Raw genomic sequence first — 16,249 nt, 5'->3', positions numbered from 1 at the left:
CATAAAACTACAAACTTGTCTCAAAATTTTTTATTGAATAAGTAGGAATCCATAAAAAAACCGGATTCCTAATCGTATTCTTGCCCGCTAGTGAAACAAACAGCCTCAAAGTGGACCCCGACATTATTATAGTAATCCCCTCCCAGCTTCTGTCGGTTACTCGGTAATCAGCCACTCCTCCTCCTTGCATTATCTTAACTAGTATTTAGACCCGTGCAAAGCACGGTTTCCAAAAGATTTTCTTCAACTACTTAACATGTTAATAAAATAAAGTATTATGCTTTAGATATAAAGTCTTTCAGAAATGTTGGAGACTCTTTAAGAAGAGGAAACTTCAATCCTCCCCTCTTGCAACATATAGAAAAAGAAGGTTTCTTTGGATTCCAAGATTTCTCTGCGCCTTCTTCATACCACATTGTATTGTGACAATACTTACAAATGATAGTTGGTTTGTCAAAGTTCTGTATATCATTGTGATAAGCTGCAATTGTCAACAATTTCTTCATTAAAAGCATAATAACAACATGATATAACAAATGCTAATTCAAAAAAATGAATAAAGAAGATTCATACCTTTTTATTATTGGGCTAGTTCTGTCACATGTACTGTCAACGTTTATGTTGCTGATGCTTTCTTTTATTCTCTTGCTCTTATACATTTTCATCCTATAGCCATCGGGTAAATCAGACTCATTAGATTTCTCGAAGCATGCATATTTCAGTTGATGCAATCCATAATCCAATCTATATAATTCACAATTTCTTAACTTTCGTTTTAATTATCGTAAAGATAAGATTTTTTCAGGATCACGTTGTGCTATTAAATTAGATTATAGTTAGAGTGCAAGTCTAAAACATATGAATTTCTTAACAACACTAAAATAGATCTTAAATAAATCATACGTACCATGTGTACTACCTGTTTGCGTAGTTGTTTGGCCCCCGTTATTTGGGTATCAAGCTATTATTTTATTGATCTACTGTGAACTCCTCCATCTTAAATTTACTCTTTGGTATGATGAAGTAAAATAATATCAGATTTCACAAACTATTTCAAGTGTTATCTTCAATTTAACTTCATCCATTTCCTTTGTCAGAATGTGATAGATTTTAAATTGTCGATGTTAAAGATGGGCCCAAATATCAAGAACTTTCATTTTTGAGTTGTCATTATAACTATAAGAATTGACATAGTAAATAATTCAATAACACTCAATTTAAATTTATATACACAACATGAAAATAGTAATGACAATTATAAAGAAAATGTACTTGATTTGTACAAATATCATTATGTTTGTTTTTCTAACAATAACATTCATTAACATGAGTTATACGTAGTAACAAAACAAAGCCTGATGTGTAAATTTGTGATTAAATAGTCAACATTAAAGTCTTTATTTGCTTATTAGTACAACAAAACACAGTAAAATTTAACATGTATATTACAATTCCCAAGGGAAATTGATTTTACCTTACACAAATACAAATGATCTTATGTGTCCAAATTTGTGTTTCTTTATCGAAGGCTAGATGCCCAGCTCCTGCATTAAGATTTAGTTCTATTAGTTTATGCACTTAATATTTTTATCAAGTAAGAAAGATACCCTGAAGCCGTAGTACTGCTACTACAAAGTATAAATTCCCTACTTACTGGCCAACACATAGAGTCAATATCAAGAGACAATTTGCAAAAAGTAGTGACAAAAAACTTCAAACTGAACAATAGAAATCACAGGCTGAAGTAGATCGAGAAATAAAAAGATGAGATCTGAGGTCCTCACTTAGTCATGTGGCCTGGATAAGGCTTGTGAACCCCATCCACAACGAAAACCAAAGTCGTTCTACTCCATCGCGTCCACCTTCGCCAGAGCCACGTCCTCATCCTTGAGCTCCGTCGCCACTGCAGCGTACTCAGGCGCCAAAGCCTGGCAGTGACCGCACCAAGGAGCGTAGAACTCCACCATCACGTGCCGATTCTTCTCGATGAACTCAGTGAAGTTCCCATCGGCTAGAACCATGACGTTCCTTCTCATCGATCTCCAGCGATGGTAGCTCTTCTCCTCCGTACGATTCTGGATCGAAAACCCTCGAACTCGTCGGAATCAAAGTCCCCAACGCGATCAGCATCGATCGATCAATCGATCAGTTGGGATTCAGACAAAGGAGAGAATGAAGAGAGAAAAGAAATATTGAAGAAATATTGAGAGAGGAAGAGAGAGAACGTGGGGATTTTGAAGAAAGTGTACGGTTAAAGAAAGAAGCGAAGATTTATTTTCAAGGAGAACGTGGGTTGGGATAGGCTGATTAGAATTAGCGATAGAGGCAGTTATTTTACTATTCATCAGATCTTTTTTGTTGTTCTCTTTTAGTTTATAAGAAGTAGATTAATTATCCTAATTTCTTAATTGGTCCAAGTCATTTTCGGTAATAACAACAATAAAACATAACCCCCCGTTGGAAACCCAAACGGAACCTCCACTTATTAACTCACCCCGGTGGACTTAATCCAACAATAACCGCGGTGATCGGCGGTGAGCATAACAGAAGATAAGAAGATCAACATCGCATCGCATCGCATCGAACTGTAACTCCCTCTCTCTCTCTCTCTCTCTCTCTCTCTCTCTCTCTCTCTCTTTCTGTTAGGATGTGGAATTCTCAGGAGGCGAAGGATGATGAGTTCTACGAATCTTTGGATAGGATCTTGTCATCGTCGTGCTCGTCGACGTCCTGCTCCGACGACGACGGGCTGCAGCAGATGGGGCTCATCGGCGATCCCGCGCTCGCTCGCCGGAAATCGTCGATCCGGTCGAGATCCGAGGGAAACTGGAGCGCGGACTTCGAGGATGCGAGATCTGTTCCTCAATCGAGATCCAGTTTCTCGGTAGATCTGAATAATGTGCATATTCTTGAGCCTGGTGCAGTTTCGAAATCTTATGAGGAATCTGATGGTAACAGTCATGGTAACTTTAACGGTGACGTTGACCTGAGTTGTACCATTAAGAACCTTGATAGCGGCGAGGAGTTCGTCGTGAAAGAGGACGGGATGTGGAATAAACCCAGAGAGATAGGATTGGGGCGGCAGTTGACCGTGGAAGAGTTTGAGATGTGCGTTGGTCGATCTCCTATCGTTCAAGAACTGATGAGACGGCAGAATGTCGAGGATTCTAGTAGCAATGGTGGTTCCAGTAATGAAAATGGTGGCTTGAGGGCGGGCCCTGGGGCAAATGTGGGATTGAGGTGGAAGAAGAAAGGGGGATGGCTAAGGAGTATAAAGAACATTGCTGGAAATGTGGTTGCTGGGGGTCACTATCGAGATCGACGGGTGAGAGATGAGAAGGATACTAGCTTGGAGAAACGAGGAATGAGGTTGAGCTTGGCGACGGATGATAGTCAAGATGGGGGGTCACATTCACTTCATCAGAGGATTAGGGTCCGACAGTATGGCAAATCTTTCAAGGAATTCGCTGGTCTTCACATGACTCAAGAGATTCAAGCTCATACTGGGTCAATTTGGACCATTAAGTTCAGCTTGGATGGAAAATATTTAGCGAGTGCTGGGGAAGATTGTGTTATTCATGTTTGGCAAGTTTCGGAGGTCAAGAAGAAAGGGGATTTGGTAATTGAGATAGGGAGAGGGGAGACTGGGTCTTGTAGCCCTTTTTTTAACGTGAGTAGAAATGAATCACCGGAGTCGGCATTGGCCTTAACTTGTATCAAGGGGAGCCATTGGGAGAAAAAGAGAAGAGCAAGGTTGTCGCATAGCCGGAAGTCAGTGAGCTCTGATCAATTGGTTGTACCTGACCAGTTATTTGCACTTGGGGAGAAACCGATTTGCTCTTTTAATGGGCATCTTGCTGATGTTCTCGATCTATCATGGTCCAAATCAGAGGTATTTCTCCCTTTTATAGGTTTCTTGTTTGTAGTTCTGGCTTTGACTATATAGTTGCTAGTAAAATGCTAAATCCATTTAAAATGTTGCTTACCTTCATAAAACCTTTTTGGTATTGAAACCATATCAAGCAGCCATATCAAGCAGCTTATTACACCGGTTACCCTTTTCTTTATACATATGATGAAGCAGAAAAGACATTGTGACGAGAGAAAATAATGAAGCACATATGAAGTGCGTACGTTGTTTTTAACAACTAAGGAACCTATTTATGTATTTAAGATGATTGGTAGCGAGATATAGGAAGAAGAGAGATGATATGGGTACGCTTTTTGTTGATATAGAAAAACTTGTGGTTGTCTGGAGAGAGATAATGTTGTGAGTTTTAAAAAATCTACTATGTATATTGATGTGATTAAGGATTATGTGCTATATATATAATCAGGGTGAGAACCAGTGGAGGAGAGACAACTATTTACATCAAGAAATAGCTTTAAGCCATTATGTGTTCTGCCTTAGTTATGGATGGACTTACTAGACATGTTTAAGATGAAATTTCATAAGGACGGACATTGTTAAATTTATCGAAGTTCTGCAGGTACACTAGATATCAAGCAAGCACACAAATGAAGTTTCAATTTCTTACACTAACCAGACAAGGCATCTAAAATCTCTGAACTATGTGAATGCTCTTAATAAACTCTTAAAAGTCGATCTAAGAAGTATGCAAATTTATAAGCTATGATGTTTAACATGTAAGAAACATAGGCAACTGTGAGCAATCTAACAAATGTGTAGAGAATTTACATAGAGACATATCTACTTCAAGTTTCAGTAACATAAATCAATTAATTAATGAAGGTTATACCTAACAGCACGCGTTGTTATTGTTTTCCAATGCTATGAGCGTTATATTAATGGTTTCTTTGACATACTTGCTGGAAATTTGCTTTTAGACAGGGAAACTCAATTTCAACTGTAGGGTCATTTTTTTGGGCTGATTCTGGATGTTTTAGGGCTGATTCTAGGAGTAGAAAAGTTTTAATGACTGTTTGGAAACTTTTAGGGGTTGTTCGTAAATTTTGTGGGTTGTATAGTGTTGGTCTCTAGTAGCAGTGACACGGGTGCGGACACGGACATGGATACATATACGGGATATTTGTAAAATGTAGGATATGGGGACATGGCTATGTGTGTGTAAAATTTACATCAGATCAAATATTAAATTAAAATACAATAACATCTGTATGTTTCTTTCTATTATCTATAACAATTAAGAATCAAGTTAAATAAAACTAAGAATAATGTTTAATAACAAAAGTTTAGTCTTGATCACATAGGATAATACAGTGGGTGTTTCTCAAATATTTAAGTAATGAGTGTTAGTTTTCAGGTTCAAAAAACCGATTGGTTTTAAACCCGATATTACTAAAGAAACTAGTATAACGTACAAGGTTTTAAATGTCGGATGTCGGGTTCATGTCGGATGGCTGAAATCCATGTCGCATAGCGAAAATTGGGGATATATCGAGGGACATTGACTAAATATCGGATTACCATATCGGGTAGGCGCATATGTATAATATCATGTCCTAAATGTAATTTAAGCATTCATAAATTCAATATAAGCATATTTTATAAATTCTATAGACTAAACATATAAAAAAGTAAATAATATATGGATTTGGGTTCATAAATTCTTTCTATCGGGTTCATAAGAAATCCTTAAACATGAGAACGGGTCAAACGAGTTTGGGTATTTATCACTAGAGACACTACGGTCACACTGCCCACCACACCATGGGACACAACCCCCTCACAGCTACAGTGCACGGGCCCACTTTAGATTTTAAAAAAAAATCTAAAGTGGGCCCGTGCACTGTAGCTATGAGGGGGGTTGTGTCTCATGGTGTGATGGGGAGTGTGACCGTAGTATTTTTTTATCACTAAATCCAAACCCGATAACAAAAAACAGACATTAAAAAAAGTACCATATCGCCCGATTTTTTAAAGCTAAAAAATAGGCCGATATGGCCGATATGACCCTGATATTTCCGATTTGGCCCTGAAAACCGACATACGAGTTAAAAACGTCCATGTCGTGTCGGTCAAGCCCTCAAATCGATATGTCGGCCGACATGTTGGACATGTTGGCCGACATTTAAAACCTTGATAGCGTGTAAGTAGGGGTGCATTCGATCCGGATATAGCTCGAATATAATGCTTACCATATCCATATTCGCTTACCCATCTTCGATATGGATAAACCTCAATAAGGAACAATCATAACCATATCCGTTAAAATTGGATACGGTTACGGATATATATGCAGATATATAAGCGAATATGCATGCAGATACAAAACAGATATGAGAAAACTAGATAGTAATGAGAAAAACATAGTTCATGTGATACAAAAGAGTTTGTTAATATGTTAATTGTAACTGAAAAGTTAAGATTAGACATCTTGATTATCAAAATTACCATAAATCCATAATCTAAGAATTGAAACTATCGTAAGAGTATAACTAATATGTATTCGGATATTTCGGATACGGGTACAGATATTTCATTATAAAACTATATCCGTAACTATATCCTATCGGTTATAGATTTGAGTAACCATATCCGTATCCTAACAGATGCAGTTACAGATATTTTCTCGGATACGGATACGGTTTAGCACCCCTACGTATAAGTAATGGGAAAATCGGATTTTGCTTTGAACCACCTGTGTCCATTAATCCGTGTCTAACATATAACTATAAGTATTGGGGAAATCAGATTTTGCTTTGAACCATGTGTTCATGAATTCGTGTCCGACACGGACACGACACCCCAAACGTCGTGTCCAAGTAACCTAGGTTAGTCTCAGTTGCTTTAGAGCATGTTTGGCAAATGGTCCAAGTGACTTATAAGCCACTTTGAGATGTTTGACAAGTGCTTATTTTGGCGTATAACCCCGCTTATTTTTTGGTTGATTATAAGCCACGATGTTTGACCAAGTAAAAGACATACCCCTCATCATTTCACAAAATTCCAAGTAATGCCCTATTTGGTGGATTATAAGCCATGTTCTTTTTAGTCATTTCCACTAAGTTTACCAAAAACTATGAATTATAATCCATCTGTGAACGATAATCCAAGTGGATCATAATCCAAAGTTGCCAAACATGCTCTTAATATTTCTAGAATAGGGGTTCTGTCTGGTCTTGGCTAAGGTCAGAGGGGGTTGTGGGCCGTTGACATTTGAAGAAAAAAAATATGTGAGGGTTCTGGAGAAACAAAAAGTGCTTGTAGCAGTCCTGTACGGAGAAAGTTTAGGATAATTAGAGCAAAAAAGGGTCTATCATCTATGGTGCGGAGAACAAAGGATGAAGCAAGTTCTCTTAGGGGGGGATAGGGGTGGGAGCAAAAGCCATGTTGGGATTGGCCTAGCTGCAGTCAACAGAAAGAGATAAAGGTTGGGGATCTTTTTTCAGGCTGAGGAGAGTCACGTTCATCAAGATAAAGACATGAACAATGTGAGCGAGAAGGTAGACAAGATTAAGGTTGACACCGTAAACAATTCTTGTGCATTAATTGAAATCTCATAAAAGTGTTTCATTAGTCTCTAATCCTCAAATCTAAAATACGAAAGAATTTTATGCCTCCAAAGTCCTTAAACATATAGTATCCACAGAGTAAATCAAATTGACTCGAGCGCAATTAATATAAACTAATACAAATAAAATAAATTGACGAATACCAAACATGAGTCAACTAAACTGAACTTCCATGACTCACAAAAATTAAATGACTTAATCAAGACTAAATCAAACCCTCTTTTCTTTTAGACCCTTTTGAAGTCTTTGATCCATATCAACTCTGAGCGCAGCTTGAAACTTCATCTCTGATAAATAAAACCGAAAACAAGTATCTAAATACAGTTTGAATCCGATCGGCCATGCCAACATACAAAAAACCTCTGGCAGCCTTTGTTTGTTGTCAAAAATAATTTCATTTTCTAGGTTTCCTTGATCATCTAATGTCGGGATGATGTTTGTTGTAAATACAATAGATTTAGAATAGCCATTCTGCTGAAATATGATGCCAATTGTAAAGAATTTGGGATAATGCTAGGAAAGACTTGTTATGGGTTCAGATCCTCCACGTTGAAAACTGACTTGTTATGGGGTTAGATCCTCCACATCAAAAACTAGATTAATTCTTAGTTCCTAAGGAATGTCCAATTTGGTATGCATTGGAGTTAAATCTTTCTAATCACTTCGTAAGAACATGTAGGGTGAGCATACAACTTCTCAATTCAAAATCGTTCAGTCGAACCCTCACCATCACTTGGTCATTGATGCTTAGTTCTTGGAGGCACTTATGTTTTCCTACCCAATTTATACAAAAAGAGAGTCTAAAAGTAAAAAATTTTACCCTGATTATTTACCATTTACCATTATAGATGTACTGGAAAATTAGTACTATATTATTATTATTATTATTATGGAAAAATTGTGTCGGGGCCTCAAAAGCAGAAACTTCATGTACTGCAGCCCCTTCAACTTTCCCCCATGTGATTTAGCCCCTTAAAATGTGACATTTTACGCTGTAGCTTCTTTTTATCAATTATTACATGCCAACTAAGCTAAAATCCCTAAAATATCCTTATCCCCTCTCCTCAAACCCAACGCTCTCTCATCTCCTCTCTCTAAAACCAAGGGCTTTTTTAAGCTCGTCGCCCTGACCTTCGCCCTCCTCGCCGTCGTCGCCTCCACCCAGGCCCCCAAGCCTTCCCTCGAGTTCGTTGCCGCCTCCACTCCTCTCCTCCGTCCGACCTCGTCGCCGTAGCTCGCCGCCGCTCCCCGCCTCGCCCTCAACTACGCCGGAGTTCGTCGCTGTCGCTCTCCGCCTCACCCTCGAGTTCGCCGTCAACGTTGTCGGCAGTCCCGGCCCGATTTGACTGCATGTCAACTAGAGATCAAGAGTTGTTGATATCAATGCTAGAGAAAATAGACTATATTGAGGGCTTCATAGTTTTGAATGAGCAGCCTCTTCATAGCTCCTGCATTGCTTTCTCTTCCCAGCTTGAGTTCATCACTTAGTTCAAACAGGACAGCTCCAAAGTCTACTACTGCATTGAGTTTGCTGTGCATGATTACCAAATAAAAGAAACTAATGTGGATCAAGTGAGTAAAACAAACATAATTTCATTCAAATTGAAAGAGAAGAAAATAAGCTGAAAACATTTTTATTTTTATTTTTTGGACTTCAGGTTGTGGAGAACTAGAACTAACACGCGGTGAGTTAGAACTAACATGCGGTGAGTTAGGATTAACACAAGAGCCTAAGAGTCATGAATTAGAACTAGAATTAACACACGGTGAGTTAGAACTAACACGTAGTGAGTTAGGACTAACACAAGAGCCCAAAAACCATGAATTAGAACTAGAACTAACACGCGGTGAGTTAAAACTAACACGTGGTGAAAGGTAACAGGAATGAGCAAGAATCAAAGTCCAGTGAATCTTAGCAGTTAGATGACATTGAGCAGTGTTTGGTCCTGCTCACAACTTTAATCAATGCTTGCATATTGGAAGAGTATTATCCATTTGAGCTTTTGTTGCGCAACCGTCAGCAAGCATTTTAAAAGAATAGAACTTCTTTGATAAACTTTGAATCAAACTAAGTTAGTGTCGTTGTAAACATGTTGAAATGCTGGCGAGATTGGAAGTGATACCACTAAAATTCCAGTGAATTGCAAAAATTATGCCAAGTAACAACCTTTATTGTGTTAGTTCTAACTCACCGCGTGTTAGTCCTAACTCACCGCGTGTTAGTTCTAACTGATCGCGTGTTAGTTCTAGTTCTAATTCATGACTCTTAGGCTCTTGTGTTAGTCCTAGCTCACCGCGTGTTAGTTCTAATTCTAATTTATGGCTCTTGGGCTCTTGTGTCACTGTCAGTCCTAACTCACCGCGTGTTAGTTCTAACTCACCGCGTGCTAGTTCTAGTTCTAATTCATGGTTCTTGGGCTCTTGTGTTAGTTCTAACTCATCGCGTGTTAGTTCTAACTCAATGCGTGTTAGTTTAACTTACCGCGTGTTAGTTCTAATTCTAATTCATGGTTCTTGGGCTCTTGTGTTAGTCCTAACTCACCGCGTGTTAGTTTTAACTCACCGCATGTTAGTTCTAGTTCTATTTTTCACACTATTAACTAACAAATATGTAGGGTCCTTTATTGAAAATTTTCGACGTGAAAATGTGAGTCACGAAAATCAGGATATCACAAAAATGGACATAAAATTGAATACTATTTATTAAAATTAAATCACATGTAAATACATGTTCACATCATCACCAAAAAATGCACAACGACACAAGAAACAATATCTAAACACCTCCAAAATCTCACTGCGTAGCAATGCTTATCAAACTAAACGACTTGCTAATCAACAATCTGAATCGATCCTTGGGTTTCTGCTTCTTGAATGTCCTTGACAGCTTCAAACCTTCATCGCTAGCTTCGGGGTGGCCGTCGAGCACCGCGATGCGGCGCGCGCTGACTGCCGTACTCCTTGAAAACTCTGCGGATGACAGTGACGATCAGGTCCTTGAAGTCGACGAGCAGTCGAATCGGGCTGGGACTGTAGACAACGTTGACGGTGAACTCGAAGGCGAGGCGGAGAGCGGTAGCGACGAACTCCGGCGTAGTCGAGGGCGAGGCGAGGAGCGGCGACGAGCTACAGCGACGAGGTCGGGCGGAGGAGAGGAGGGGAGGCGGCAGCGAACTCTAGGGGAGGCTTGAGGGCCTGGGCGGAAGCAACGACGGCGAGGAGGGCGAGGGATGAGCTTGAGAAAGCCCTTGGTTTTAGAGAGGGGAGAGAGAGAGAAAGAGGAGATGAGAGAGCGCTGGGTTTGAGGGATTGAGGAGAGGGGATAATGACATTTTGGGGATTTAGCTTAGTTGACATGTAATAATTGCTAAAAATAGGCTGCAGCATAAAATGTCATATTTTAAGGGGCTGATCCACATGGGGGGATGTTGAAGGGGCTGCAACACATGAAGTTTCTGCTTTTGGGGCCCTGACACAATTTTTCCTATTATTATTATTGTGTTACTATATGTATATGGTAAATGGTAAACAAATAGGGTAAAAATTTTCCACTTGTATTATACATTATTTACCATAGTGTAGATAGATGCTATGCGGATGTTGAAGTATATATCTATTGTAGCAATAGTTTTGGTTACTAACATGAACCTGTACTCTTGTACTTTGTATTAATTTTTGTACCAGGACAAAATAGGGAACTCATACTAGGAGTTTATTTTGTTGGCTAATTTCTCTTCTATTCTACTATTTATTTATTACCTACTGAGGGTGAATGGAGGAGTGGGGAAAGGAAGCAAAAAGGTTCACCTTGTTTGGGAGTTCTTTTTAAAGGAAATGGAAGTGTAGGGAGGTGACAAATTCACCTCACTAAACTTCCAATCAATATGATTTGATTTCCCCCGAAATTGGGGCGTAATGGAGGTGAAAATTTTGAAACATTATGGTATGAATCTGGCGGCTAATGAATGATTCCCCTCCATTCCCTTTATCAAACTCTCAAATACACCTCTTCCCTTTCTTTCACTTCTCATTCCCTATTATCTCCTCTTCTTTTCCCTTTCCCTCCATTAGTAAACTCCCAAATATAGTGTAAATTGTACAGTAAACACATAGGCGAAAATGCCATCACTATTTCTATTACTCGGAAGGAAGTCAAGGAAATGATGCAATCTTGTCAGTACCAGATTAATTGTGTGGCCATGAACCATGGTTTACTAGAAATTTTTTCTCTCTCCATATTCTAGTGTTTCCAGTGGTTGCATTTCACAACCTGGCTTTGACCTCCTTACGAAGTATGAGCACGAGCACAAAGGTTCCCAGGAAGTGCTACACATGAATTCTATAGTTGAGAAATAGCAATCCTGACATAACCATTATTGATGGAATATTTTTTAAGACCCTCTTCCTTTATTTTGGTTTTCTGGGAGAAACATGTTCTTGTTTAAGTTATATCATGATTTCCTTATGTGTCTTCACAACTTCTACCAAGTAGGACTGGAATGTGTGGGGTCGAGTTCAAGTCAGGTTCAAGCTAATTGACTTTTGTGATTTGGCTTTTTCCACACCCAACCCACGTGTGGGTCCCCGTTGTTTGATTCATACCAACTAGGAGGCTAGAAGGTCAACCTCTTGACTGGATGTTTGAGACATATTTGCATCATATAATTGCAAATCCCCACCTGGTAGAGCCGATGCATATGAACATTCTTCAACCAATATGTAACCATTAGAAGAGAAAGGAAATGGTTTTAATTTAATTGAGAAGATGATCTTTAACAGTGCTAAATGGAAGAAAACAGTTCATGTTGCCAATTATAGAAGTTTGAGACAAAGTCTTGTCGTTCTTGTGGAAAAAATCATTGCACGAAAACAATATCAGAGAGCTGGCATTTTCTTCAATCGAACTCACCAGAGACCTATGATTCTATAGAGCTGGATTAGACTGAATGAGACACACGCTCAACTGCTAACACTCAAGTCATATTACCTGCAGACATCATATCAGCAGTATTTTTTAGAATTCTGTGCACCTTCAGCTCTAGTAGCATTGATTTGTTCCTGTTATGAGATCTTAACTTGGATCTGTACCTATTTGCTTGTTTTCAACCTCTCTTGTCTACCTACCCACAAGTGCATGCTATGGTAATCACATCATGCATCTTTGTGAAAGAACTTTTTAATTAGTGTATTTCTCCTTGCAATCTTGAGATAGGCTCAATTCAAGCCGAACCAACATGTCACACTCTACTGTAGGATAAACTCAAATGCTACTACCCATTAGAAAAGAAAAACATTTAAGAACAATTGTTGTTCTTGCTTTCTTGGGTTTCAAAAATTCACATTTGTAAATATAGTTCATGTTTGTATGTTGTGTAGGTGAGCCTCACATGAGCTTCAGGATTATAGCGAAGAAATTAAAATTAAGAGCAATTAGTTAGGTGGTCTTTCTCACTTGATGGTTTTTGTGTCCTTCTGATTCATGAATGAATAATCTGTAATTCCAGAAGCTAAATGCCTTTCTTTGAGCAAAGGTTGTAGCCTGGCCTTGAATCTATGACCTTTCATAATGCGATCCCTTTTTTGCCCACTGCAATATGTTCGTTATTAGTTATTGCTTTTACTTTGCATACTTCATGTGAAACAAGTTTTTGGGGTATGTAATTGCAACTGTGCATATCTGTATATCTACCAAGATGCATTCTAATAAACATGGTATTGTATTACAGTATTTGCTTTCATCTTCAATGGACAAAACAGTTAGGCTGTGGCACATGTCTAGCAATTCTTGCTTGAAAACTTTCTCACACAGTGACTATGGTAATTATTATCTATTCTGTCTGAAATTCATTCCTCTCTCTGTTAGCTTGTTTCTGAGATACAGTATAAATGATGCCCTATTCTGATGCAGTAACATGCATCCAATTCAATCCAGTTGATGATAGATACTTCATTAGTGGATCCCTGGATGAAAAGGTCCGCATCTGGAGTATCCCAGATCGACAAATTGTGGACTGGAATGATCTTCATGAAATGGTTACAGCTGCTTGTTATACACCAGACGGACAGGTGTTATGTTTGATTTAGTGATGATTTTCAGCCTTTACTTTGCAACTGTTACAAGTTTGAGAGTGTATTTTGTTGAGTTCTATTATCCCTATTTTTCACTTTTTTTTCTATTTTTTCCTAGGGCGCACTAGTGGGTTCACATAAGGGAAGTTGTCATCTTTATGACACATCTGGTATGAGACCATCTCTCCTCTCTCTCTCTCTCTCATATGATTTTACTCTATAATCTAGAAACTGAAAATTTTATTTCTTACCCAGATAATAAGCTCCATCAGAAAAGTCAAATTGACTTGCAAAACAAGAAAAAAAAGTCCAGTCATAAGAAAATAACCGGCTTCCAGGTATTTTCAACTGAGATTCAACCAGTTCTTTACTATATAGAATTATCTTTCCTCAGGTCATTTTTTTTCTTCACATATGAAAATTCTCAGCTGTTAGAAGCATAGAACTTGTATGTAACTGAATATCGTTATATTGCTGATGAGTTTCGTTGAACAGTTTGCTCCTGGTAGTTTGTCCGAAGTCCTCATCACATCTGCAGATTCCAGAATTCGGGTGGTTGATGGTGCTGAGCTAGTACACAAGTTTAAAGGTAAAGCGCACATAAATATCTGTTTTTTTTGTTATGTGATGTTTCCTCTTTTTCACTTTGGTGATTGTCCACAAATTTATGGATGTGCATGTTATAAAGACAAACTAATAGCATATGTTTCTGGTATGAGTGGAACTTGAGTAATTAAAAAGTGAAACAGATTATTTTTTTTCCTTCACTTTTTTTGGGTTAGCGTTGCTTTCTGTTTTCTTTCTTCTGTGGGTTGGAGGGACATTTTTATTATATGAATTAGGGAAGGATCTCTATATGCACAGGTACTTTCGGCAAGAAATTTGGGGGCACGATATGGGCATTTGATGTCAGGTTGGTTGAATTGAAATATATGGTGCATTGTTTTGTTCGCTTTTCGGGATTATGCTCCTTAACCTAACCGGTCTTAATTTTTGTGGCAATCATGAGTTAAGAATAACGTGATCCTTGTGCAACTAGGTTAGTTCTGCAATCATGGCTCTGGCTATCATCATCAAAGAACTAAAGTTTTTAATGTCACAGATTTAAAACAATTTAGTACTAATTAAGGTCTAATGATTTAATGTTGCGACCGTTATGTAGTTTTATTTAAATGTCAGGGATAGTCTGCTAAAAAGGATCTCTTCTTTACATATTATTATTTTTCATCTTGCTATTTAGAGTTTTATGCAATTACACCTTTAAGAACACAAGTAAAGTTGATGATCTTGTTCCTGTCTTCTATGTATGAATGAGTAAAATAAAATAAGCACGATGCACATGGTTATTGCTAATTGTGCAATGTGAAAAGCGGAAGTTGTTCAGGTAAATACATTCTTCAATAGTATATTCACTTTCAAAGTCATGCATGATAGCAATATAAAATCAGGCACAATGGGTAGTGTGGTCCTAAGCTAAACCTTGTAAACATTAATCCATAATGCCTTTCATATCCTCTTAGCCTTTATCCTACTGTAGGTTTTACAAAGAAGAACTCCCAGTCCCATGTGACAATTCTATCCAGAAGGTATGCATAACACTTAGACCATGTCCTTCTGCAGTGCTCAAGGTCAACAGAGTAATAGGAACAACTTTTAATCTGTTATGTGCCCAAACGATTATGTAATCAATCAGTTCTTGCCAGTATGACGGCTGCCTAATAACAATATTAAGCTAAAAGCCTTGAAAAAATGAGCACCTAAAGGAAAAAGGACCATATGCTGATAGTGAACAGCTGTCCTGTTTCTCATTTTCCATGCCAGTTACTGTTTATTTGTTACCTGCACCTGCTTTGAGTAACAGGCACACTCCTGGTTTTCTGGTTTCCTTGACCACTTTCCGCACAAGTTATTTTATTCTTTTCACCTGCCTCGTGCAAATCCATTATGAAAACTGTTCATGTTTGAGCCATACTCTATTTCCCCTAATCTGGAATTGCTATGCTACCGAGTACATTAGCGGGTATGGGATTCGCAACAAACTTCATGGACACTTCTTGAATATATGCATGCATTTATTACAACATGTACTCAATTATATGATATATGTGTTAATTTAAAACACTTGTCAAAGACTTCCTGGACGTAGAGCTTACACTTCACATCCGTCATTTGAAACTAATGAGATACGGGTCGGATTCGTTTCAGTCCATACCCAAGTTTAAAACTATGTAGTTAATGGGTCGTTTAGATATCTAGTAAAAAAAATGTGTAGTTTATAATTCACAATAATCAATATAATAAAAGAAACTCAAAAATGTGATTGGAATTTTAATTCTAATGACACATGAAGGGGGAAATTTTTATCTTATGTACAGTATTAATTCAATATATATATGTAGTCGTGTCCCCGTACCCTACATTTTACAGTTTTGCCGTGTCCCGTACCCGTACCCGCACCCGTACGGGTACCCGTACCCGTTTCCATGCAACTTAGGAGTGTGTTTGGTAACCAAAGTGTTTTTTTTTTAAAAACACCATACCATGGTGTTTATTTTTCAAACGTGTTTTCAAAACACCATTTTAAAAGTTAGCATATGATACACACCCAACCAATTAAACCTTACTCTCGCCCGTTGCCGCTCCCCACCACCAACCACTTGTCGGCCGTTAGTCGTCACCGGCC

At 38.3% G+C, this 16,249-nt stretch overlaps 1 protein-coding gene across 2 annotated transcripts in view; it reads left to right on the top strand.

Annotated features, from left to right (window-relative positions):
* LOC109820167 (WD repeat-containing protein 44-like) overlaps window positions 2,743–16,249 on the top strand; it is a 23,180-nt gene continuing 9,673 nt past the window's right edge. For both annotated transcript variants that reach the window (XM_020386269.1, XM_020386276.1), the window contains exons 1-6: window positions 2,743–3,892; window positions 13,224–13,314; window positions 13,406–13,563; window positions 13,685–13,736; window positions 13,822–13,904; window positions 14,062–14,155. In XM_020386269.1, coding sequence (XP_020241858.1) covers window positions 2,759–3,892; window positions 13,224–13,314; window positions 13,406–13,563; window positions 13,685–13,736; window positions 13,822–13,904; window positions 14,062–14,155 — 1,612 coding nt within the window. In that variant the 5' untranslated portion in view covers window positions 2,743–2,758. The remainder of the gene's footprint in view (window positions 3,893–13,223; window positions 13,315–13,405; window positions 13,564–13,684; window positions 13,737–13,821; window positions 13,905–14,061; window positions 14,156–16,249) is intronic.

This window comes from Asparagus officinalis, chromosome 1 (assembly GCF_001876935.1).
Source record: "Asparagus officinalis chromosome 1, Aspof.V1, whole genome shotgun sequence".
In the NCBI taxonomy this organism is placed as follows: domain Eukaryota; kingdom Viridiplantae; phylum Streptophyta; class Magnoliopsida; order Asparagales; family Asparagaceae; genus Asparagus; species Asparagus officinalis.
Note: the sequence above shows the minus strand (reverse complement) of the source record. Positions and strands in the feature narration are given on the sequence as shown.